We start from the raw sequence: 26,673 nt of genomic DNA, 5'->3' as shown, positions 1-26,673 counted from the left end.
TATAACAGAAATGAGAAAGAGGATACAGTATGTAGCATTTTAGATGCTAGTTTTCGTTATATTGTATTCATCGCAGGTGCATATGGAATAACCAAAAAGACACTGGACACATATTTTGTACATCAGAAGTTTAAATACTCATTGTGCCATCCAGGTTTAATTTGTTCACTTTGTTATGTTTGATAGAGAGTCGTAGTAAGTACACTTTTTAACAATACATTTTATTATCTAGATTTAATTTTTTTATTATGTAAATCAGAGAGAGCAATTGCCAGGATCACTTGTTTGAAAAGGACAGTTGATTTACTCCCTCCTTTTATGTCCTTGCAAGGTGACAAGGATACAGAGGAAGTAAACAGCAATTCCCAGTAACATTTGCAAGAGTTTATTGCACAGTGCTTAACAATACATAACATCTGGTATCACAGACTGAAGGCTTTACCGGAACTGTTACAAACACAATGTAGTGCTCTGATGTGTGCACAGCTGATGTCTGGCGATGCTCAGCAAGGCACAGCAGCTGCCTGGTGATTGGTGCTGCAGTGAGACTAACTGTGTGAGTGGCCTGATGACGGCAATTGATGCTGTGGCAAGAGGGGTGTGCAGGCACCTAGTGAGACAAGCAGTGTCTATAGCCCAAAGAGCAATCAAGGCCGTGACAGGTACTGGCAGTCGCTGGTGAGGCAGTTCTCAATCAGCAGTGACAAACTGGGGCGCAGTGGGGCTGACAGCCCTGTGAAGGTAGTGGTGGCAGCTGGGAGGTAACTCTTAACCAACGGTATCACCTGAGACGTCAGGATACGAATGGAGTGCACAGTCTTAGGAGCTAGTGAGCTGGCAACGATGTCATCAGCTCTTGGGGACTGATGGAAGTAACAACTTGACCAGCAGTGGCCCATGATATGGATGAGCCAGTGAGACAGATGGTGAAAATCTGACTGATGGTCCAAAAGTGGCGAGCATAATTGCCCAGAGTTGGAGAATCTACTGCCTGGTAGTGGCCTCATTGTGAGTTATAAAGGCAGGCAGGTTGATATTTGCATAATTATGTGATTGATCACAGTGGTGCTACAGACAGTGTGTACTGGATGAAAAAGTTGTTTCGCAGTCGCAGTGCCACTATAGGCTGTGTGTGCGCAGTTTAGTGTGAAACTGGTGCTTCTAACAAGGAAATACATGTGGCTCAGTTATGAGACAACCCACAGGATGTGAGGTAATGTTGGTGGTTGTAGTGGCCCGTTCAGTGGCCAGCTACAATAGCCCACCTCCTTAGGAGGAGATGGCAGGGCTGAGATGGCAGAGCCATCTTGGCCAAAATGAAAGAGAAAGAAGGAGAGAAGAAGTCAGAGACGCGAACCTAGGCAAACGGGGCATTAGGAGCACCAAAATGGGTGATAAGGAGAGGATGGGCCAGAAGATTGTTAGTTCCTGCAGGAAGTGAAGGCTACATTGACGGTGATGGCGACAGCCATCTAGTAACGAGGGCTTGCAAAAAAATATGCAAAACAGTACATGCTATGATGAACAGAGGAGCATGTCAGGGGCAACACCAAGAACAAGCACCACTGAAAATAAGAATAGCATGACACCCATGCATCCAGAAAAGAAGCATGTGCTGGAAACACAATTTACTTCACAAGGCAGACGACAGGTGCTGGGTGTGGAAGTGCCGAAGAGACACAGGAGAATGCTGGAATGGACTGAACGGCGTCCTGTGACACGGGAAACAGAGAGACAGCATTGGCAGGCCATCGGCGGCCAATGGGAGACTAGCTCGACCAACAGCGAGCACCTGAAACACAGTAATGCCTGTGAGCCATGGAAGTATTTGAAGGGTCAATAGCAGCCAGTGGGAGCAGAGCAAGGAGCTCAGCCATCAGTGGCTGCTGGAGATGTGAAGGTACTGACAGGATGTCAGCACCGCAGCAGGGCATACATCGAGACACTGGTGGCGTGGCCAGATGCCAATAGGCCAGTGGGACACCAGCTGGGACACCAGTGGGCTCGGCCAAAAGCAGATGGACCATTGATCAGATGTCTGCAGCTGCCATGAGGTTGATTTGACAAACATGACTGCTGGAGTCACCATGATGTTGCCTGGCTCAGCCAGGAGGACACAGCAGCAGCCACGTCCAGATGTAGGCCACCTGACGAAGATGCTGGGGTTGCTGGAACAACCGCTTCACCAGCTGATGTGTCTGTACAGCGCTGGTCGCACAGGACAGCGGCCGCAGATGAGGCGATGTGTGTGGGATCACATTGCCTGCTTTTGACTGAAGGTGGACAAGCTGCCAGTGATGGCCTTGAGGACGATGAAGTGACAGCCGAAGGAAGCACGGCTCAACCAGTGGCAGCTGCCAGAGGGAGAACACAGTTTTCTGGATGACAGGCTTCAGCGGTGGAGGGGAGCGTGGCTCAACATGTAACAGCTGCTGGTGACGTGACCGGGTCTCTGGAAACTCTGTCCATCAGCAGCCGAGCAAAAAAAGTCACTATCCACAGCAGCCACCAGCCACGTCTCTCAAATGTTGGGCATCGGCAACCAGGGAGAGTGGCAGCAGCTGGCAGGATGACAGGTGTTTGGTTCGCGAGGCAGGCAGATGCGCCGAGTGAGTCAAGATGTGTTAATTCATTGAGACAAGATGTTTGATTATTAGTTGACAGCCATACCTGCAACTGATGTATTGCGGCAGAGCTGGAACACCTCATCACCAGCTTTTATCTCCTTACACAGTGGCAAGATCATAGGAAGTAATCAGGAGTTCCTAGTGAGATCTGGTAGTCTGTTGCACAACATTTAACATCTGGTATGATAATATTGTAGGTTCTTCAAGATCTGGTCTGGACCCAGTATAGTGCTATAACATTGAATTGAAATTGTGTGTTACAAAAATTCTCATCTTGTATAACATTCCCTGAAGTCTATGAGGTGTGTCAGAAGTGCTGCTCAGCATCCACTTTTGTTATAACAGCTATGCTTTTTATCTATAACTTGGCAGTGAATAACCTCCTTCAACAATTGCCTTCCTTTTATACTCATTCTGAGAGAGATAATACAGAATATTTCCATTGTATCTCATTGGGATGTAATGTTACATACTTCAACTTTGTAATGTTAACATGCTATTTTACATTTGCAGAAAAGACATTTGTCTGCATCACGTTATTTCCTTGTATGTGCTGAATATTAATGTAGTTCTTTCACTATTATGATTATTATTACCCCCTGCCCTGCAGTGATTGCCAGGAGAGAAAAATGTAGGTGGTGTATGGTCCATATGAGCTGCAACAGGGAGTGGTGGTAGACTGATGTTCATGTGCACCAACATGGAAGGCAGGGCAGGACAACATTCGATGGAAGTTGCATAACTCGTTCTGGAGCAAGAGGGTTTGCTGTTTCATCAAATATAAATCCAAAAGCATGGAAAGAGTATGTCCCAAAAATATTATCCATTTTGGAGTCAGCTACAGCTAGAAAATTTACTGGATTAGCGACTTGGTTGTTAAGTGAATAAAATTGGAAGTTTTCCTAGTAAGGGCCCATATTGATGTCCATAGGACCAAAGCTTTGTCTCAGCTCTGCAAGGATAGTGACTCTAAGAAAGTGGATCAATTACTGAGAAACCACTCTCATACAGGTGTGTGGTTCCAAGCATATTGTTGAACTGAGCAGTTAATTTAAACAATTGCAGCATCTGTTCATGAGAAAATTTTTGTTGGAAATTCCCAAATTTTCTGCAGTATGAAAGTTTTCTCCATCATATGGAAGAGATTCCTTCACCTTTAGAAAGTGCACCCACAAACTTTCTGAAAGTTGCTAACTTTCTCATTAACCCCAGACTTGCGACCAGTCAATGCGACAACTCCATCTGTTGCAGTCAAGGAAAATTTTCACAACAACAATTATGCTTTCTAAGCAAGAAAATTTATTGTCAGCCACAGTTGTCATGCATTGGGATCAGATCAAGGAGTTCCCCCCACAACATTGAAATCAGTGTCAATACCACTCATGAAAATGGCAATCTGAGTAGCATCAATTGTAGCATTGCTTTTGTCCAAAGCTGAGGAGAAAATAACCCAATCTTTATCTGTATTTGAACTGCACTTCCATGTCGCTCACAGTTTCTTCAGTACATCTGTAAATGCTTCACATTGACAGAGGAAATACTTTGAGAAGAATGATTTCAGCTGTACATAAAATTTTTGCAGTATTCACAAAATATTCTTTCAGAAATTATCCATTGCTGAAAGAAAGCGCTGCTTTTGCTCTTTTAAGAGCTATGAGACAGTTCTGTTTCATTTCTGTATCAAATTATTCTCTTCATGTAAATTTGTTACAAGAACATGCTTACTTCTTTATTTCTGTGCAGTCTTAGCTTTAGCAGTTTTGCCTTCTTTACTCAGTATTCTAATTGATAGCTAATGTCTCATGAAGCAATTGGAAATGTCACATCACATTATACTTCTTCAACACCAACATTACATCAAAAAACAATCACTGAGGTCCCCTCTGTTTCAATACAAAAGTAATTTTTTTCTCACTGTAGGTTCAAACATCAAAGATTCATTAGATTTTCATTTCAAAGATCATAACTTCTCTTAGACCATTTTCATCTCACTAGTTGTGTCTTATTACCTCATACTAGAACTCAACATAGATAGTACTGACAAGACAAGGTCAACAATCTGTATTGCTGGGCTTACGTCTATTTAAAATGCCAGAACTAGAATGAGTAGCGAGGTGGAGAACAACTTGTGCTGACAGAGTGGGGATGAGCCTCTGCTTGCACCCATACCTCTCAATATCCGCATTTGCTCAGCCTGGTCTAGATTGTGATCAGATTTTAGCCAATATTAGTAATATAATACCTGTAACAACTAGGTAAAAATACTGTAGATGCAAATTTTGGGTAATTGTGTTACATTATACTTGGCATCAGCAGCTAGAGACTGTGGTCATGTGTGTGAGTTGTTGTGCCTGTCTGCAACTCAACATCACTATATGGTGAGTAGCAGCTATTGTTTTTATAATGTTGTTGTATTACATTATTAGCATTAGGCAATTAGCATTGAATCATTAGCTTTATGCTTAGTTTAGGACATTAAATTTTCCCAAGGCATTTCCAGTGTTGTCTTAGGTAATGGGAAATTCTTTTCTGTTATATTTTCCAGCATGAGTTAATGTTATTCCATTTAATTAAGTAATGTTAATGTTGCAGAGCATAAACACAACAAATTTCATAAGATTGAATGATGCACTTGGTTAATTACTTTCATGTTATTACCGGTAACCAATAAACATTCAATTTGAAGTAGAGATGCTGAGTCGCGATACGTACAATAAAAAGATTCACACAATCATAGCTTTCGCCCGTTAAGGCCTTTGTCAGCAGTACACACACACACACACACACACACACACACACACACACACACACACAACTTGAACTTGCACACACATCTGCAGTCTCAGAGGGCTGAAACTACACTGCAAGCAGCAGCACCGGTGCATGATGGGAGTGGCGACTGGGTGGGGATAAGGAGGAGGCTGGGGCGGGGAGGGGGAGGGATAGTATGATTGGAGTGGTGGACAGTAAAGTGTTGCACTTTAGACGGAGGGCAGGAGAGAAGGTGCAAGGGGTGGGGGGGTAAGTAGCAGAAAAGAGAGAAATAAAAAGAAATCAAAAGACTGGGTATGGCAGTGAAATGATGGCTCTGTAGTGCTGGAATGGAAACAGGGAGGGGGCTGGATGGATGAGGAAAGTGACTAACAAAGGTTGACGTCAGGAGGGTTATGGGAACATAGGATGTATTGCAGGGAAAGTTCCCACCTGCGCAATTCAGAAAAGCTGGTGTTGGTGGGAAGAATCCATATGGCACAGGCTGTGAAGCAGTCATTGAGATGATTGACCGTAATTATCCTCCCAGTCTTGTACAAAAACAAATCTCGCGTGTTTTCTCTTTCCAGTCCCCAACCACCTTCCAAAGTCCCACTGTCTGGCCACAGACGAGCATTCCCCTCGTAACTCAGTACCATCTGGGACTGGAGCAACTGAATTACATTCTCCGCCAGGGTTTTGATTAGCACTCATCATGCCCTGAAATGAGAAATGTCCTACCCACTATCCTTCCCACCCCACCTACCATGGTATTCTGCTGTCCACCGAACCTAAACAATATACTCATCTCAAACTTCCTGGCAGATTAAAACTGTGTGCCCGACCGAGACTCGAACTCGGGACCTTTGCCTTTCACAGGCTAGTGCTCTACCATCTGAGCTCCCGAAGCACGACTCACGCCCGGTCCTCACAGCTTTACTTCTGCCAGTATCTCGTCTCCTACCTTACAAACTTTACTGAAGTTCTCCTGCGAAACTTGCAGAACTAGCCCTCCTGAAAGAAAATCTCATTGTGGAAACATCCCCCAGGCTGTGGCAAGCCATGTCTCCGCAGTATCCTTTCTTTCAGGAGAGCTAGTTCTGCAAGTTTCGCAGGAGAACTTCAGTAAAGTTTGGAAGGTAGGAAACGAGATACTGGCAGAAGTAAAGCTGTGAGGACCGGGCGTGAGTCGTGCTTTGGTAGCTCAGGTGGTAGAGCACTTGCCCGCGAAAGGCAAAGGTCCCGAGTTCGAGTCTCGGTTGGGCACACAGTTTTAATCTGCCAGGAAGTTTCATATCAGTGCACACTCCGCTGCAGAGTAAAAATCTCATTCTGGAAATATACTCATCCATCCTTACACAACCCCTGCTCCCAATCCCTTACCTCATGGCTCATACCCCTGTAAAAGACCTAGATGCAAGACCTGTCCTATACACCCTCCTACCACCACCTACTCCAGTCCAATCACTAACATCACCTATCCCATCAAAGGCAGGGCTACCTGTGAAACCAGTCATGTGATTTATAAGCTAAGCTGCAACCACTGTGTTGCATTCTATGTAGGCATGACAACCAACAGGTTGTCTGTCCACATGAACGGCCACCAATAAACTGTGACCAAAAAACAAGTGGACCACCCTGTTGCTGAACACGCTCCCAAACATGATACCCCTCATCTCAGTGACTGCTTCACAGCCTGTGCCATATGGACCCTTCCCACCAACACCAGCTTTTCTGAATTGCACAGGTGGGAACTTTCCTTGCAATACATCCTACGTTCCCATAACCCTCCTGGCCTCAGCCTTCATTAGTCACTGTCCTTACCCATCCAGCCCTCTCCCTGTTCTCATTCCAGCACTACACAGCCGTCATTTCACCGCCACACCCAGTCTTTTAATTTCTTTTTATTTCTCTCCTCACCTTCTCTCCTGCCCTCTGTCTAAACTGCAACACTCCACTGTCCGCCACTAACCACCATACTACCCCTCCCCCTCCCCGACCCAGCCTCCTCCTTACCCCCACCCAGTCGCCACTTCCATCATGCACTGGTGCTGCTGCTCGCAGTGTAGTTTCAGCTCTCTGGGACTGCAGACGTGTGTGCAAGTTGCGTTTGCGTGAGTGTGTGTGTGCGTGTGTGTGTATGTGTATGTGTGTCTACTGTTGACAAAGGCCTTAATAGCCGAAAGCTGTGATTGTGTGAATCTTTTTATTGTGCCTATTGCGACTTTGCATCTCCGCTATATGGTCAGTAGCATCCTGGATTTTCCATTGTTCAATTCGAAGTAGAGTTAAACCTGGCCTGTCTTTCCCTAGGTGGCAGGTCATTTATAAATAGGAGTAAATATATAAATAGTAAAATGTGGGAATTTGACATGACAACTTTTGCTTATTAGATGGTACACTTTGTAAGGTATTGTCTGTTGAGTGTTTTCATAGAAATTTAAAGATCTTTAGTTTCATCACTGTACAGTTTGTTTTTGTACATGTGCAGATAGAGGAGGAACAAACTCTTTTGAATGAACTGCGGAAGATTGAAGCAAGAAAGAAGGAAAGAGAAAAGAAACAACAAGATCTTCAAAAATTAATAACAGCTGCTGACAGCCAGTCTGATGTCCGGCGAACAGAAAAGAAAATAACAAAAAAAAAGCTGACACATCAAATGAGGCCGAGGCTAGATGCTAATGTAAGTGCACGATATAAGAGCGTATATACGTATGTTGCAAAAATAGTGCTTTCGGAATTATTCTCTGATGTATGTTACAGATGGTGGAAACAGCAGGAATAAAATTCCCTGATTACAAGGGTAGTGGTGTGTCTCTGCGTTCCCAGCGTATGAAGCTACCAGCAAACATTGGCCAGAAGAAAACTAAAGCTATTGAGCAGCTGCTTCATGAACTTCACATTGGTATTGTAACATTAGATGTAGTACAAACAAGCATTTTGTTTACTGGCTGTTCCAAAAACTGTAATGTTAACCCGTTTATCATGATGTCACATAATGCATGCTAGTGAGGCGATGTCTCTTCTCTTCATAGTGCAGGAATAGTAAAATTTAAATGTCTGAGAAAATTGTTTTAATGCAATGTAGTATTTTCACAATACTTTTCTGCATAGAAATTAAAGTAATTCATTGCAAGGGGTAGTACATTTCCCCGCTACGTTTTGATTTATAATATTAGTTTTATCAGAAGCAAGTCCAATTGAGAAAACTAATAAATTATGAGACAGAATTGCTGGCCAGTACGCACCTTCAGAAGACAAAATACTTAGTTCAACCAATAAACACATGTAAAAGCAAAATAATGATAGAATCCTAGCTTTGGGAACTGTTAGACTGATTTCACTCCTTCCCGTGTTGTCAAAAATTTTTGAGAAAGCAACTTACAACAGAATACTGAACCCTCTTTCTGAGAATAGCCTTTTAACAACAGCCCTGTTCGGCTTCTGTAATGGGTTCTCTTGTGTGAATGTGATTTATGAACCCACAAAAGCAATTCTAGCAGATCCAAACAAAAAAATTACACTGTTATCATTATCTGTAGTCTTGCCAAGGCCTTTGACTGTGAAGGCCAGGGTTTCACTGTGTACCGCTTCACATTTTTAGACATTTGGGCCTACCCATACATCTTATTCACTTGATGGATCCTGCTGAGGTGGTGGAAAAGGGGGGGGGGGGGGGGGTTGGAGTTACAGTATGAGGGGAATAATTTTCACCATCTTGCTCGGTGCTGACAGCACACACATTTTGCATCAAGCTGATCAACTTCTATGTATGATAGAAAAGTGACACACACACAAGTAAAAAGGTTTCGTGGAAGCATTTTTTAGTCATGCATGTTCTTACGTGTTATTTATTTGTAGCAAATAATATGAAATCAAATGAAATAAAGCCAAATGTAAGAGAGCAATGACTAGTGACAGGAAAATCATTTTATTTTATCACCATATGTGGTGCTATTTTTTTCAGTATCAGTTTTTTTTTTTTTCCAAATTCAGTGCCATTTTGTAACTAATTTACCCCCACCCATCCCCACTCTCAGTGTTATTTTTTTTCCCCAATTTCCTTGTTATTTTTTTCAAGTTTCAGTGCAGTTTTTTTTTCCTGCCAACTTTGGTGCATTTCTGTAAATTAAGTTTTATTTTTGCCAAATTTGCTGTTATCTTGCCAGGGTCACTGTTGGGTTTTTTGCCAATTTCGGTATTATATTTTCCCATTTTGGTGTTTATTTCCTATTTCAGGGCTTTTTTGGCCAATGTTTTGAAACATTGAATATTTTTTGCCATATTCAGTGTGACTTTTTTGCCAAATTCTAATTTCACTGTTATTTTTCCACCACATTTGGTCTTTTTTGACAAACTCAGTGTTATATTTTTTCTTTTTGAGGGGTTTTTTTTTTTTTTTTTTTTTTTTTTTTTTTTTTTTTTTTTTTTTTTTTTTTTGGGTGGTATTTTTCGGCATATTCGGTGTAATTTTTTGATATATTCAGTGTTTTTGTACTAATAACACTGTTATTTTTGGCCTCTTTCCAAGCTGTTTTCGAAGTCACATTATAGCTTTTTAAGATTATACATGAACTTCAACCTTGAGGTGAAAGAAGGCAAAATAGAATTTCACCATTCAGTAACCATCAGTTAAGAATATTGGTAAATTGTCCTCAAATTTACTACACTTTTTATAAGGGAAAATGACAAATTTCATAATATTTCGTAAAAATTGCCAATTTTGTCATATTTCTCTAAAACAGACAATTTTGTGTTATCATTTTTATGAAAATTTAATGTCCCTAGGAATGACATTTACAGTATTTACTGATAAAAGTATTTATTAAACTTTTACATCACAAGTAAAATAAACCAGTTGTGCAAGAGACTCGTAAACTGAATATGAAGTACAAAAAATTAGAGTGCAAAAAGCAAAAAAATTCAGACTCAAATCAAATTTTTATGGTAAATTAGACTTCGAAATCAGCAAGTCAGTTTTCGTATTTGGATTCTGATCAAAGAACTATACATGTTTCAGTAGCAAACATGTTGCTGTGTATCTGGCTCGATTGAACTCAATGTAGCTCCCAAGTCTTCTTCATTGCTAAGTCTGTTTCTCTATTTATTTTTATCGTACAACTCAGAAAACCCTGTTTCATACATGTAAGTAGTGAGAAACGGCACCAATAATCAGACTGCTTATTTCAAAAGAGGGTAATCTGTTTTTATTCACTCCCAAAAAAAGGGGAGTTTTCATTTTGAAAGCATCTGCCACTGAACTGTTGTTAGCCATTTCAATTAAAGCTTCTTTTATTATTACTTCTTCGCTACTTTTTCTGTTGATGGATTTCTTACCCAGTCACATTTTGTGTAATTTACAGGAAAGTAGTTCTCAAAACTTTTTTGAATGATCTCTAAATGTGTGATAATGTCCCAAACTAAATCTTTCATGGGAGCTAGTTCATTGTCTTCCAAAACTGATGTAAAAGTAGAGAATGTGAAAAAGGTATTGTTCAGTACTTGTAATCTAAAAGGAATCACCTCTCTTTTAAAAGACAGTATTTTGTTATTGCTAAAAAAGCTGTTGTGCCTTGTCCTTGTAGGCCCATATCCAAAATGCGAAGCCTGTCAAAGATACCACCTAAATAGGCCAATCTTGATAACCACTGATCATCAGTGAAAAAAATTTTTCATGTTATTGTTTTTTTCACTAACAAACATAGAAAACATCAGCCATCAGTTCAAATATTTGGTTGTAATCTTGCCACAAGAAGTCGTTTTACTTCAGAATGAAGAAGAAAACTTTTAAATTTACGTACCATATATTCACACAATAGTGTGAATAGCCGTGAGTTTAGAGCCCTTGCCTTGATTCAGTTTACAAACTTAAGAGCATCTGTCAAAACAGTATGAAGTTTCAGGAATTTCTTAGAAGCCAATTCTTTTCGCTATGTTATAAAGTGTGTGCTTCGACAGTAGGATGTAACATTCTTCACTTTTGCTGCCAGCCCTGTTAAGTGACCATATATTGCCTTGGCTCTATCTGTACAAATACCAACACATTTTTGCCCAGCAGTACCTACTTTTAACAAATAAAGTCCAACCTTACTGAAAATATTTTCTGCTGTAGCATTTGACTTCGTTCGTGAACTTAAAATCTTTTCTCTTATTATTATCTTCATGTTAGCAAAAGCATGCAAAAACAAGTAACTGTGCCATATTTGTGACATTTGTACTCTTGTCTAGTTGAAGAATGAAGTAAGTACACTCTTGGAGTCGTAATAACAATGTCTTCAATATTGGAACACATCTTCAATTCTCATTTTTACCACATTGTCAGCCAATGAAACTTTTCGTATTTCTTTGGCCACTTCTCCCAAAATTGCTTGGGCCATGTCTTTTGCCCCTGGCAGTAATGGGGCCCCTCACAAATTCAATATTTATTGTGAATCATATTGTTGCACAATATTTATGCCCGAGCGCATCAGTAGTTTTTGTAGTGAACATGTCATTACTCAATGATATGGAACTTGCATGTATTGTGACTGCAGTAGCTGCATGCTGCAAAAATAGAAGCAAGAGGAAACAGCAGTGGACAAAAAGTGGCTTGGAAGGCATTCTACACACAGCCATCTAATGCACTAATAGAAATTACAGCAGAGATGGATCACTGCAGGAATATTTTAAGAATGAAAAAGGAACCTCTCACTGAATTGGTGAACTTTCCTACACCGCATGTACACATATACATGTCGGATTTCATTTACCACTATGCTGGAAGCTTCCTACAAACATGAAAAGAGTAAGATACAGTCAGAATGAGATTTTCACTCTGCAGCGGAGTGTGTGCTGATATGAAACTTCCTGGCAGATTAAAACTGTGTGCTCGACCGAGACTCGAACTCGGGACCTTTGCCTTTCGCGGGCAAGTGCTCTACCAACTGAGCTACCGAAGCACGACTCACGCCCGGTACTCACAGCTTTACTTCTGCCAGTAGAGCACTTGCCCGCGAAAGGCAAAGGTCCCGAGTTCGAGTCTCGGTCGGGCACACAGTTTTAATCTGCCAGGAAGTTTCAGTAAGATACATTGCTTTTGAGAATAGGTAGGCATTGCTGTTATGTTTTTGTGCAGTAAATAATTTAAGTTTCTGAAACAAACAAATGAGTAGTTGCAGTGTTATTGGCCTGCTCTTAAACACTTTTGGCGAATATTTCTACAGCTAATTACTGAATAAGTATCTTGAATGTGTAATCAAACAATTCCTCTGAATGCATCTTAACAATTAATTCCTTTCATCTGTCTTTCCTCTCTCATATACATATAGCATTGCTATTTCAGTGGTTTACATGTCCGCAAATCACAAAGTCCCGACAGGAACAACTAGGTATTGCCCAATACCACCCTGCAATATATTGTGCTAGTATCAATATTTTTAAAGCTCTGAAGTCTCCTTCAGTATAGTGCACAAACTGCCAATACCTGTTTCAGACTGTCAGTATTATTTGCAATAAATATTGAGCAAAATTCAAATGGTTCAAATGGCTCTGAGCACTATGCGACTTAACTTTTGAGGTCATCAGTCACCTAGAACTTATAACTAATTAAACCTAACTAACCTAAGGACAGCACACACATCCATGCCCGAGGCAGGATTCGAACCTGCGACCGTAGCGGTCGCTCGGCTCCAGACTGTAGCGCCTTGAACCGCACGGCCACCCGGCCGGCCAAGAACAAGTGTTTATAACGATCACAGCAGAGAGATTCAATAACAAAGGGAAACTCTTCTCAATAAAAAATAATACAACTTCTCAGACACACAGTGAATACACATACTGGGGCGGGAAGACTATGCTACTGACTGACAAGTCCTAATGACGGAGGGTTGAGTGTGACCTTAGAAGTTAAGTCCCATAGTGCTCAGAGCCATTTGAACCATTTGAACTTGTTCTTGTTTACCTGTGTCTTATTATTTCTTAGCAAGCATCGCCCTGTGGGAGATATAGCAGCATTGGTTTAGGTTTTTTTAACTAGTTCCTTGGAGGAAGAAGCAACTTCCTGGCTTAAAAATCACTTCATGGTTAACTTAAAACACTGTCATGTATAATTTTTTTTTTTTTTTTTTTTCAAATAACTTCCGGGAATTCAGCCAGGTAACACTTTCAGCGACCGCCGATATTTCGGCGGGAGAACACCCCGCCATTTTCAAGGCAAACTGCAATGGACAGGCGGTGTACATGCAAATTTAATACCTCGGTTCTCCGACAGAAGCAGGAAAGATAACACACACACACACACACACACACACTCACACACACACACACACACACACACACACACACACACACACACACACACACACTGAACACTAGTGCCACCAAAGATGACCAAAGTCAGAGCTATCGATAGTGAGACTATGAATTCGCAGGTGAGGCAGCATTGACTCTGTTCCTCTGTTTTTTGACAAGGGAGAGAGCCGGATTCCAAACAGAGTTTAAACAGAAACCTCCATCCCTGTTAACGAGGTTGCTCGCTAATTTAATCTCAACTGCCTCCCTAATGACACTGTCCCAATAGCTGGACGTGCATGCCAATATCTCGGTGTTATTATATAACATGGGGTGACCAGTATCCAAGCAATGTTCGGCAATAGCAGATCTATTTGGCTGCTGTAATCGTGTGTGTCGTTTATGCTCAGTACATCTGTCCTCCACGGTCCTGATAGTTTGACCAATATATGCCATGCCGCAGCTACAAGGAATACGATATACACCCGCCTTACGCAGTCCAAGATCATCCTTAACGGAACTCAAAAGTGCTCTAATTTTAGATGGAGTTCGGAAAACACATTTCACATCGTATTTCCGTAAAATATGACCGATCTTATTGGACGTGTTTCCTACATAAGGCAAAAAGGCAGTAGACTTAGATGTTGACTCAGAATTATCATCAATCACCCGATGTACAGTTGGTCGATAGCGCAACGCACATTCAATCTGTCTATCACTATAACCATTTTGACGAAATGTAACTTCAAGATGGGACAGCTCAGCTGGCAAAGTCTCAGCGTCAGAAACGACATGTGCCCTGTGTACCAAGGTACGAAGTACCCCTTCACGCTGAGCCAAATGGTGACAACTATTAGCTTGTAAGTACAAGTCGGTGTGAGTATGTTTCCTGTAGACTGCATGTCCCAATGATCCATCATCCTTCCTCCTAACCAACACATCGTGAAAGGGAAGGCAACCATCCTCTTCCACCTCCATCGTAAAACGAATGTTCGGATGGATCGAGTTCAGATGTTCTAGAAAGACATTCAAATTCTCCCTACCGTGAGGCCAAACAACGAAGGTATTGTCAACGTATCTAAAGAAACAGGCGGGTTTTAAAGGCACCGACTCCAATGCACGTTCCTCGAAGTCTTCCATAAATAAATTTGCGATCACAGGAGACAACGGACTACCCATCGCAACTCCATCTGTCTGCTCGTAATACTGGTCATCAAATAAAAAGTAAGTGGATGTCAACACATTCCTAAAGAGATTAGTTAAATCAGCACCAAACCTGGCTTCAATTAATCGCAACGAATCAGACAGAGGAACACGAGTGAAGAGAGAGACCACATCGAAACTCACTAAAATATCAGAGTCATTCAGCCTCAGTCCCTCCAAACGACGTAAAAAATCAGCTGAGTTCCTGATATGATGTTCACACCGTCCTACTTGTGGACTCAACAGAGAAGCAAGATGCTTGGATACACGATATGTCGGAGCGCCGATGTTACTCACTATAGGACAGAAAGGAACCCCTTCCTTATGGACCTTTGGAAGGCCATATAACCTAGGGGGAACGGCACTATAGGTGTTAAGCCTCTTGATTGTGTCCTGCGACAAACCACTTTTCTTCAGGAGGCTGTTGGTCTTTCTCTCAACATTTTTCGTGGGGTCAGCATCGATTCAGCGTATCGCAGAATCGATGCTGACCCCACGAAAAGTGTTGAGAGAAAGACCAACAGCCTCCTGAAGAAAAGTGGTTTGTCGCAGGACACAATCAAGAGGCTTAACACCTATAATGCCATTCCCCCTAGGTTATATGGCCTTCCAAAGGTCCATAAGGAAGGGGTTCCTTTCCGTCCTATAGTGAGTAACATCGGCGCTCCGACATATCGTGTATCCAAGCATCTTGCTTCTCTGTTGAGTCCACAAGTAGGACGGTGTGAACATCATATCAGGAACTCAGCTGATTTTTTACTTCGTTTGGAGGGACTGAGGCTGAATGACTCTGATATTTTAGTGAGTTTCGATGTGGTCTCTCTCTTCACTCGTGTTCCTCTGTCTGATTCGTTGCGATTAACTGAAGCCAGGTTTGGTGCTGATTTAACTAATCTCTTTAGGCATGTGTTGACATCCACTTACTTTTTATTTAATGACCAGTATCACGAGCAGACAGATGGAGTTACGATGGGTAGTCCGTTGTCTCCTGTGATCGCAAATTTATTTATGGAAGATTGAGGAACGTGCATTGGAGTCGGCGCCTTTAAAACCCGCCTGTTTCTTTAGGTACGTTGACAATACCTTCGTTGTTTGGCTTCGCGGTAGGGAGAATTTGAATGTCTTTCTAGAACATCTGAACTCGATCCACCCGAACATTCGTTTTACGATGGAGGTGGAAGAGGATGGTTGCCTTCCCTTTCTCGACGTGTTGGTTAGGAGGAAGGATGATGGATCATTGGAACATGCAGTCTACAGGAAACGTACTCACACCGACTTGTACTTACAAGCTAATAGTTGTCACCATTTGGCTCAGCGTGAAGGGGTACTTCGTACCTTGGTACACAGGGCACATATCGTTTCTGACACTGAGACTATGCCAGCTGAGCTGTCCCATCTTGAAGTTACATTTCGTCAAAATGGTTATAGTGATAGACAGATTGAACGTGCGTTGCGCTATCGACCAACTGTACATCGGGTGATTGATGATAATTCTGAGTCAACTCCTAAGTCTACTGCCTTTTTGCCTTATGTAGGAAACACGTCCAATAAGATCGGTCGTATTTTACAGAAATACGATGTGAAATGTGTTTTCTGACCTCCATCTAAAATTAGAGCACTTTTGAGTTCCGTTAAGGATGATCTTGGACTGCGTAAGGCGGGTGTATATCGTATTCCTTGTAGCCGCGGCATGGCATATATTGGTCAAACTATCAGGACCGTGGGGGACAGATCTACTGAGCATAAACGGCACACACGATTACAGCAGCCAAATAGATCTGCTATTGCCGAACATTGCTTGGATACTGGTCACCCCATGTTGTATAATAACACCGAGATATTGGCATGCACATCCAGCTATTGGGACAGTGTCATTAGGGAGGCAGTTGAGATTAAATTAGCGAGCAACCTCATTAACAGGGATGGAGGTTTCTGTTTAAACTCTGTTTGGAATCCGGCTCTCTCCCTTGTCAAAAAACAGAGGAACAGAGTCAATGCTGCCTCACCTGCGAATTCATAGTCTCACTATCGATAGCTCTGACTTTGGTCATCTTTGGTGGCACTAGTGTTCAGTGTGTGTGTGTGTGTGTGTGTGTGTGTGTGTGTGTGTGTGGTGTGTGTGTGGTGTGTGTGTGTGTGTGTGTGTGTGTGTGTGTGTTTGAATTCCCGGAAGTTATTTGAAAGTTGTATACGCCAGGAGAAACTCAGGTCTCACTGTCATGTATAAGTTTCATAATCAAGTTAAACTTCTGATCACAATTATAATAGTAAAAAATTAGCTCGTAATACACACAGTCAAATCCCAGACACATGCTTTATTCATACCACACTGCCACTTAATGTAACGCCCAACAGTGTGATAATAACAATGGGAAATTGTTCACTGTGTAATGACTACTGCAGTGTCACACATTTCTACATTGCTTAAGTTAGCAGCAGTTAAAGAAGCAGCACAAAAACTTCCAAATAACTATCAACAAGACCGTCAAAACAAGATGAATTATTCCCAGCAAAGGCAGTGACGACTAATGAAGGGAAGGGTGGGGAGGCAACAGTTCGAAACAAACATTTTGCGGGAAATTCATTTTGTTTAACATTACACATAGACTAATTTTATCAGTCAATTTTCTCACTATCATTTAAAGTTTAAAAATAAGGTAATGTAAATTAATAATTTTACTTATTTCAATATGTGTTTTGTTTACTTGTATGCATACTACCTGCAATATCCTTGCATACCACCAGTGGTGCAAGTACCACTGTCTGGGAACCCATAGTGTAGATGATAGAATTCTGATAGGGAAATGCAAATAGTGTAGCATTAAAGGTCTTTCCCTTGTGTGAATGGAGTCATAAACTATCAATAGAAAAGCAAGGGTCACATCAGATATAATAGGAATAGGATTGAATTCAAATTGGTGAAACATTAAATATGGTGTGTTGCAAGGTTCAGTGCTTGGCCTGCTCCTGTTCTTGATCTACGTAAATAATTTATAAAAGACAATGGAGGACTCATCAAAAACTGGAATGTTCACTGATTACACAAGTATATTGATAAAAGGTCCATACAAATTCATATCAGACACAGCCAGGAGGGTAATGGAACAATCTTACAACTGGTTCACAGCCAACATTTTAATCCTTAATATTGCAAAACTCTTATTATGCTATTCCAAACAAATAAATATGACTTACAGGTACTAGAAGTAGAGAACAAGGGGCTTACACTGATTCCCAGTATGTGAAGTTCTGGGGCATCAAGATGAGTGTTAAACTAAGCTGGTGCCAGCATGTGGTCAAGTTAACCAAAAAGTTCAGTTCTAGCAGCTTTGCACTCAAGAGTCTTCTCTCACAGTGTTGTTAGCATATTTTGCACATTTTTGGTCAATTCTGTCCTATGCAGCAATCTTCAGGGGCACTGCAGTGAAGGTGGATAAAAAATATTTATTCTGTAGATGCATAAAGTAAGAATATTGTGTGAAGTTGATAACTAAACACCTTGCAGCAGACTTACATTTACACGCCAGTACACATACTCCCAAACAGTGTTCGTGGTTAATATGAAAAAGATTACTGTCACTATACTAGAAGTAGAAATAATTTCCATATAGACTGCGTCCCCCTCTAGGGTTAAGAATGGAGTTTTATGTTCCAGTGCAGAAGTCTGTAACACATTGCCAGTGGGCATATGGTAGAAAATTGAAAATCCCCAAATACTTAAAACACAAAGTAAAATAATACCTCATTAGCCATTACTTCTACAATCTGTCTAAATTCTTGGATTCGGGAATTTAAATTCTGCCTAACCCTAATATTTCTATCAGACAGATTCTAATATTGCCAGTATGTAAAAAGCTGATAGTAGTCTGCGCAGAGTTAAAATGCTTTGTGTGAAGTATTAGGTCAGTGTTCGTCAAACTTGCTGCTTATGTACCGATCTTATTATTCATCCAGAACGTACATAAATTAGTAATTTATGAGCCCTCAATGGACCAGCCATAGTAAGGGTGTGGTAAGTTAGCTGTCAGCCCCCAAGAACTGATTGTTTAAAAGTTGACACTATTCAAAACACTTTGTGTTGAATGTTTTTTGTTTTGCAAGGGTACCACATGCCAGTCAAGATTTTTGTAATTTTTTTACATTTATGATGCATGAAGTTCAAAACTCAAAAATACCTCCTCCAAAGCCATTCAATGCAATCGTCAAAAATTCTCGAGAAAATGGACTTTTTAAGTTTTCCAGTCACATTTAATACACTAAAATAAGATGAATGTACAAATGTGAGCAGTGTGACTCTGTGGTAGAGTGTTTTCTCACTGTGTGGGGGGCCTGTGTTCAATTCCAGGTGGAATCAAATTTTTTATTTTTTTCCATTCGGTTGAAGCACTAATGTCATTTAAATATAAAATTCATTAATTATATGCTAATTAAACTTCAGACTATTTGGGCATAGCTTCTGCAATCTTATACAGTGCTCCAAAGTCCAAATTTTTCATTTACTAAGTGTACACACTATTAAAAATGGAGACATCTTTCTGCATCTGTGTTGTTTCTGTGTAGCCTTATATTTGGTAAGACAGTACTATGTATTAAGATCGCATATGATGTATCCTGCCTTTCCCAGCAGACACATTTTCCCATTTTTTTTATTCTACCTCCACAAAAGACACACATTTCTAAATGTTTGAAATTCTCTGCTTACTTTTCAGTTTGCACTTGTATATTCTATTCTTGTCACATGTATTATTATGTTATATGTTGCAGAATTAAACCCCATGCCAACAGAAGACATTTGCCAACATTTTAATGAATTGCGTAGTGATATGGTTCTTCTGTATGAATTAAAAATGGCACTAGCAACATGTGAATTTGAACTGCAAACACTTCGTCATCAGTATGAAGCCCTCAATCCAGGAAAGGTTAGTACTCCCCAAATGATTCATTATTATTATTATTATTTCAGAGTTTGTGTTTGTCAAAACCATTAAATTATGTCATTTTTTGAAAATGACAATGGCCAGAAGAAAATAAGAGAAATACTTTCTTCAGAAGAAGTGACAACAAGATGACAAAGCCTTTTCCTTTATTTCAGGAAAAGGTTCTTCACATAATACTGTATAGTGCAGTTTGTTTCAATAGCTATAAATTTTCAACAGAAATAGCTTTGATTTTATTTATATCAAGAGGAGAATTTACTTGAGAAGACTCAAGAGTCCTACTTTTGGGGTAGACATCGTAGAATTCACTAACTGAAAACTCCCCACTCATCAATAGCCTCCTAAATAAATAAAAAAACTTAGATTCAAAATGAAAGATTTAAAGCTAGGAACCAAGGGAACCTTCATATAGCATCATAGACAAAAGGACTGAAGAAAATGGGGTTAGTCACAATTGTAGTACCAGTTTCACTTTCACAGTAAAATCTTACTTTGTATGTGAGACCTTGTATCACATTTTGTATCCTGTCCACATCTTGTGGCTTCATGCTAAATATCGTGTGGTTATTTCAAAAGTTCTGCATTTATTTTACAAAACAAAATACCTATACAGGCCTTCAACATAATCTCCATTGGTGCTTGTGACAGCTTCCCAACATTTTGGCTACTTCGGTATTCTGGGTAGGGCACCTTCATTGTTGAGCTGTCTGGTTACTTGGGAATCTTCAACAGTTGTACCAGAATGTTTTCCATAGACTTGTTGCTTCAATTTGGGAATCAATCAAAGTCTGGTGGTCTATTATCAGAACTGTATGGTGGATGGGGAAATATTTCCGATCCATATATTTTGAGCATTTCTCTCACTGGTAGGGCAATATATGGTCTCGCATTATCATGTAAAATGAGGACACCAGCTACAAACATGTAAGGCCTTCTTTGACAACTTTTTAGGCATGAAACATTTTCCAGTATGCGCATGTTACATCCCCTGTGGTGCTTCCTTTGTAGCTATGACTCCATTCATGTCATACCAAAAGATCGTTATCAGTTTCGCCTTTGGAATTTTTTTGGGCATGGAGAGTCGGAACATTTCCATTGCGATGACTGAGACTTCAGTTCTGGCGCAAAATTTTGTATCTACGTTTTATCGAGTGCAACAATCCTTTTCAGAAACTGTTCTCCTTCCATTCAATAAGGCTGCAACTTTTTCTCTCTTCAACTTTCCAAGTATGAGTCTGTAAACTGAAGTGACAGACATTCTGGCATTGTATGCAATTGCCTCATGTTTCTCATCAATCCTCTCTCAAAGTGTCATTAACAATAGCATGAGAGGTGTAGTCTGTTGCATTGATGGTCATCTGCTTTTGGGTTGTCCTCAGTGTTTACCCGATCTTCTTCGAAATGAGCAGACCACTAAGGCCATGTCCTACATGAGCGACAGAAGCGAGCAACAGGTTCAGGCTACAAAACACAACCGCAGGTGCAGTTACGGAGTGTCCTATGTGAGCGACATCTGTGTCGCTGCCTGTCTCCCGCTGCAACTGGCGACGTTTGAATTCAAACACGTTTGAAGCTTTTTGCTGCAGCACGCACGACATAGAGCGACAGCCATGTGTCATCTCGGCACAGCAGTGGAACGGACACGACGGCAGCTATGAATTACTTAACACCCGATTTTAAGAAAACTATTCGGTGAAAAAATTCGACTCTTCAGCAACCTATAGCTTGAAATCTTTAAACGATAAAGGTCTGAATTTATTTTTGTTATTCATCATCGTTACTGTGCTGCACGAAATTGAGTACATGACTGCACGAAATTTTTAAGAATTTGCAGAGGTAAAATCACATTGTGTAGACTTTCTGTATAGTTCATTTAAGGCCATACATTATTGCATATGAAATGTAACCAATGTGTGTAAATTGTATTTAAAGTTGAGACCGGAATGATCTCTCTCTTCATTCTTGAGATATTGGTTGTTATATCCGCGGACGGGTCGCTCGTGGCACGTCCGAACCTTTCCTTCAGGAATCAAGTGGTCGTAAAAATCATCGTATCTCATAAAAGATTCAAGATATCGAAACGACGAATTTTGGAAATGACAGCAAGCAGATATGACTATTTTATCACATGGTTAACATTTGATACGTTTTTGTAAATGCATGAGCAGAGCAAAAACAAGACTCCCTATAACTTACACCATGAGATTTTGTCCAAATTTTCATAGCCAAACAAAGGGAGAGAAATAGGTAAATGGGGTATCAAAGTGACCATCATGAGGTCTAGTTTGGCATGAAAATATTTTAACTGCTTGAAAGTAATCTGAGTAATCAAAGAAAACTTAATTTATAAGCTGAGGAAAAATTGAAATATTACACAAAAAGCTGCTGCCAAGCTATGTATATGAAGTTTCAAAAATTTCATCAGTTCAAAACCTAGCTATTTTGCACATAAAAAGATACATTGGTGCGGTATTTAAATGTCAAAAAGGCTTCCTTCGAATCAAGTATGGTAGGAAGGCAAATGAGGAGTCAGTAAGATCATGCTTTTTCAATAAAATTTGAAATTAAAAAATGAAAGAAATCAGTCAAATAGTTTATGAAATGATTTGTGTAAAAGAAATAAGTAGATCAGAGAAATGTTCTACGTGCCTTTGAATGATGCTCGAAATCATGAACAGAAAATGAGGTGCACCAAAACTTTCCCTAATATTTTTTATTTAATACTTTCAGACAAATCATTACACAAGATGTTTGACTTTCTCTTCAAAAATCTTGTAAGCTTTACTTTTACAGACTATTTAGAGTAATTGAAACGCTTTGCCTTAACATTGACTGCTGATGAATTATCCTCGCAACATCAAATATCTGTAAAATTTCATGGTTCTGTAATATATTAGGAACTAAATGTGTGTGATTGCTAAGGTCTTGTCAAAGAACTTGATCTTTACATCTATTCTAGTGTTCTTTGGCAAGACCTTAAAAATATACTGAGCAATGCAATGTGAACAGTATACATAAAACTTAGTATACAGAATTGTAACTGAGTCAGTAAAAATATAAAAATGATCCATAATTGAACCCAGGACCTTTTTCTAACACGTAATCATGAACTGCAAACTCTAACTCTACACCACAGCTAGCTGTTGTTTACTGGTATCAATCTTTGTACTTGTTTGTATTTATCGTAGTTAGTCATGTAGTAATCATCCGCATTTATTGGCTGTTAAAAGTTCTTGATCATATTCAAAAACAAAGATGATGTGACTTACCATACGAAAGCGCTGGCAGGTCGATAGAAACACATTTGTGTTTCTATTGACCTGCCAGCGCTTTCGTATGGTAAGTCACATCATCTTTGTTTTTAAATATATTTTTCCTGCGTGGAATGTTTGAAAGAAACATTCCACATGGGAAAAATATATTAAAAAAAGGATGCTATGACTTACCAAACGGGAAAACGCTGGTAGATCGACACAATAAAAAACACACAAACACACACACAAATATCAAGCTTTCACAACCCATGGTTGCTTCATCAGGAAAGAGGGAGGGATAGGGCAAGACAAAAGGATGTGGGTTTTAAGGGAGAGGGTAAGGAGTCATTCCAATCCCAGGAGTGGAAAGACTTACCTTAGAGGGAAAAAGGGACAGGTATACACTCGCGCGCACACACACACACACACACACACACACACACACACACACACACACACACACATATATATATCCATCCGCACATATACAGGCACAAGCAGACATGTGTAAAGGCAAAGAGTGTGTGTATTAAATTTAAAAACAAAGATGACGTGACTTACCATACAAAAGCGCTGGCAGGTCGATAGAAACACAAACAGACACATACATACACACAAAATTCAAGCTTTTGCAACAAACTGTTGCCTCATCAGGAAAGAAGGAAGGAGAGGGAAAGACGAAAGGAAGTGGGTTTTAAGGGAGAGGGTAAGGAGTCTTCCAATCCCGGAAGCGGAAAGATTTACCTTAGGGGGAAAAAAGGACGGGTATACACTCGCCCACACACACATATCCATCCACACATATACAGACACAAGCAGACATATTTAAAGACAAAGAGTTTGGGCAGAGATGTCAGTCGAGGCGGAAGTGCAGAGGCAAAGATGATGTTGAATGACAGGTGAGGTATGAGTGGCGGCAACTTGAAATTAGCGGAGATTGAGGCCTGGTGGGTAACGGGAAGAGAGGATATATTGAAGAGCAAGTTCCCATCTCCGGAGTTCGGATAGGTTGGTGTTAGTGGGAAGTATCCAGATAACCCGGACAGTGTAACACTGTGCCAAGATGTGCTGGCCGTGCACCAAGGCATGTTTAGCCACAGGGTGATCCTCATTACCAACAAACACTGTCTGCCTGTGTCCATTCATGCGAATGGACAGTTTGTTGCTGGTCATTCCCACATAGAATGCGTCACAGTGTAGGCAGGTCAGCTGGTAGATCACGTGGGTGCTTTTATTTTCCGCTTTCAACACTACCGCTGCTATAAAATCCACCGTTTCTAGTTCAATAACAGCTGCTTTCACGTATTAAACAACCATTTCGGCTAGTTCTAATAACTTTTACTTTATTTCCACTTCCGTTTTTCGCACATCACTGATCATTTTTAGCCGCTCCCCACAGGTTTTAACGTCATTATTTCTTCGTCAGACAATTGTTAGCCCCATTTTCGTAATCTTTCACCACAACACCACTCCTTTTAATACATTTACACGTTTTTTCGAAATTTTCCCGAATTTCTCCGTCCTTTAACGTGTTTTAGCGGCAACACAACCACCTAACCTTCATGCACATCGCTGTCTACCAACCCAAGTTCAACACAGGATCAACTTAACCAACACTTTTTCGCCTTTTTTCATACCAGATCTCCATTACTTTCTAGTTCACCCTTATCTCTCCCCATATAATTTTTTTATCTTTCATTTTCATTTCAACCTCATGTTACACTTTCCACCTTCTAATACCATGTCACCCCCACAATGACCCCATTAAGTTTTATTTACATTCCCTCCGCAAACATGCCTTCAACCTAGCCAGATTACGCTCGCATGTATTAAATGTATTAAAAGGAGTGGTGTTGTGGTGAAAGATTACGAAAATGGGGCTAACAATTGTCTGACGAAGAAATAATGACGTTAAAACCTGTGGGGAGCGGCTAAAAATGATCAGTGATGTGCGAAAAACGGAAGTGGAAATAAAGTAAAAGTTATTAGAACTAGCCGAAATGGTTGTTTAATACGTGAAAGCAGCTGTTATTGAACTAGAAACGGTGGATTTTATAGCAGCGGTAGTGTTGAAAGCGGAAAATAAAAGCACCCACGTGATCTACCAGCTGACCTGCCTACACTGTGACGCATTCTATGTGGGAATGACCAACAACAAACTGTCCATTCCCATGAATGGACACAGGCAGACAGTGTTTGTTGGTAATGAGGATCACCCTGTGGCTAAACATGCCTTGGTGCACGGCCAGCACATCTTGGCACAGTGTTGCACCGTCCGGGTTATCTGGATACTTCCCACTAACACCAACCTATCAGAACTCCGGAGATGGGAACTTGCTCTTCAATATATCCTCTCTTCCCGTTATCCACCAGGCCTCAATATCCGCTAATTTCAAGTTGCCGCCACTCATACCTCACCTGTCATTCAACAACATCTTTGCCTCTGCACTTCTGCCTCGACTGACATCTCTGCCCAAACTCTTTGTCTTTAAATATGTCTGCTTGTGTCTGTGTATGTGTGGATGGATATGTGTGTGTGCGAGTGTATACCCGTCCTTTTTTCCCCCTAAGGTAAGTCTTTCCGCTCCCGGGATTGGAATGACTCCTTACCCTCTCCCTTAAAACCCACATCCTTTCGTCTTTTCCCTCTGCTTCCCTCTTTCCTGATGAGGCAACGGTTTGTTGCGAAAGCTTGAATTTTGTGTGTATGTTTGTGTTTGTTTGTGTGTCTGTCGACCTGCCAGCACTTTCATTTGGTAAGTAACATCATCTTTGTTTTTAGATATATATTTCCTACGTGGAATGTTTCCCTCTATTATAACCATATCATTAATTTGAACCCAACAATTACGTTTGTTATTGTCGCTGTTGCATTTCGAAATCTTTCCTGTCGTCTTATTTTCTCTTTCTGTTTTTACCAGTAGTCTCACTTTGTATTCACCTTCCCCTTTTTACCGTAATACAATTTATCCCGCCTATATATACTCAATAATACGTAACCAACTTCCAAACCATAACCAAAAATTTTTATTTTCCGCTTTCAACACTACCGCTGCTATAAAATCCACTGTTTCTAGTTCAATAACAGCTGCTTTCACGTATTAAACAACCATTTCGGCTAGTTCTAATAACTTTTACTTTATTTTCACTTCCGTTTTTCGCACATCACTGATCATTTTTAGCCGCTCCCCACAGGTTTTAACGTCATTATTTCTTCGTCAGACAATTGTTAGCCCCATTTTCGTAATCTTTCACCACAACACCACTCCTTTTAATACATTTACACGTTTTTTCGAAATTTTCCCGAATTTCTCCGTCCTTTAACGTGTTTTAGCGGCAACACAACCACCTAACCTTCATGCACATCGCTGTCTACCAACCCAAGTTCAACACAGGATCAACTTAACCAACACTTTTTCGCCTTTTTTCATACCAGATCTCCATTACTTTCTAGTTCACCCTTATCTCTCCCCATATAATTTTTTTATCTTTCATTTTCATTTCAACCTCATGTTACACTTTCCACCTTCTAATACCATGTCACCCCCACAACGACCCCATTAAGTTTTATTTACATTCCCTCCGCAAACATGCCTTCAACCTAGCCAGATTACGCTCGCATATTTTATTTTC

General features: G+C 40.5%; 1 protein-coding gene and 1 non-coding gene across 2 annotated transcripts in view; one reads left to right on the top strand and one right to left on the bottom strand.

Annotated features, from left to right (window-relative positions):
• LOC124797956 (DNA methyltransferase 1-associated protein 1) overlaps window positions 1-26,673 on the top strand; it is an 84,713-nt gene that overhangs the window by 50,229 nt on the left and 7,811 nt on the right. Inside the window, exons 6-8 of the mRNA XM_047261113.1 lie at window positions 7,870-8,061; window positions 8,142-8,283; window positions 19,614-19,768. Coding sequence (XP_047117069.1) covers window positions 7,870-8,061; window positions 8,142-8,283; window positions 19,614-19,768 — 489 coding nt within the window. The remainder of the gene's footprint in view (window positions 1-7,869; window positions 8,062-8,141; window positions 8,284-19,613; window positions 19,769-26,673) is intronic.
• Window positions 12,243-12,317, bottom strand: Trnas-cga. Its single transcript has one exon. It is a non-coding gene; the product is annotated as a tRNA-Ser (tRNA).

The sequence above is a fragment of the Schistocerca piceifrons genome, chromosome 5 (assembly GCF_021461385.2).
Source record: "Schistocerca piceifrons isolate TAMUIC-IGC-003096 chromosome 5, iqSchPice1.1, whole genome shotgun sequence".
In the NCBI taxonomy this organism is placed as follows: Eukaryota; Metazoa; Arthropoda; class Insecta; order Orthoptera; family Acrididae; genus Schistocerca; species Schistocerca piceifrons.
The sequence above is the reverse complement of the archived record's forward strand: the minus strand, read 5'-3'. Positions and strand labels throughout refer to the sequence as shown.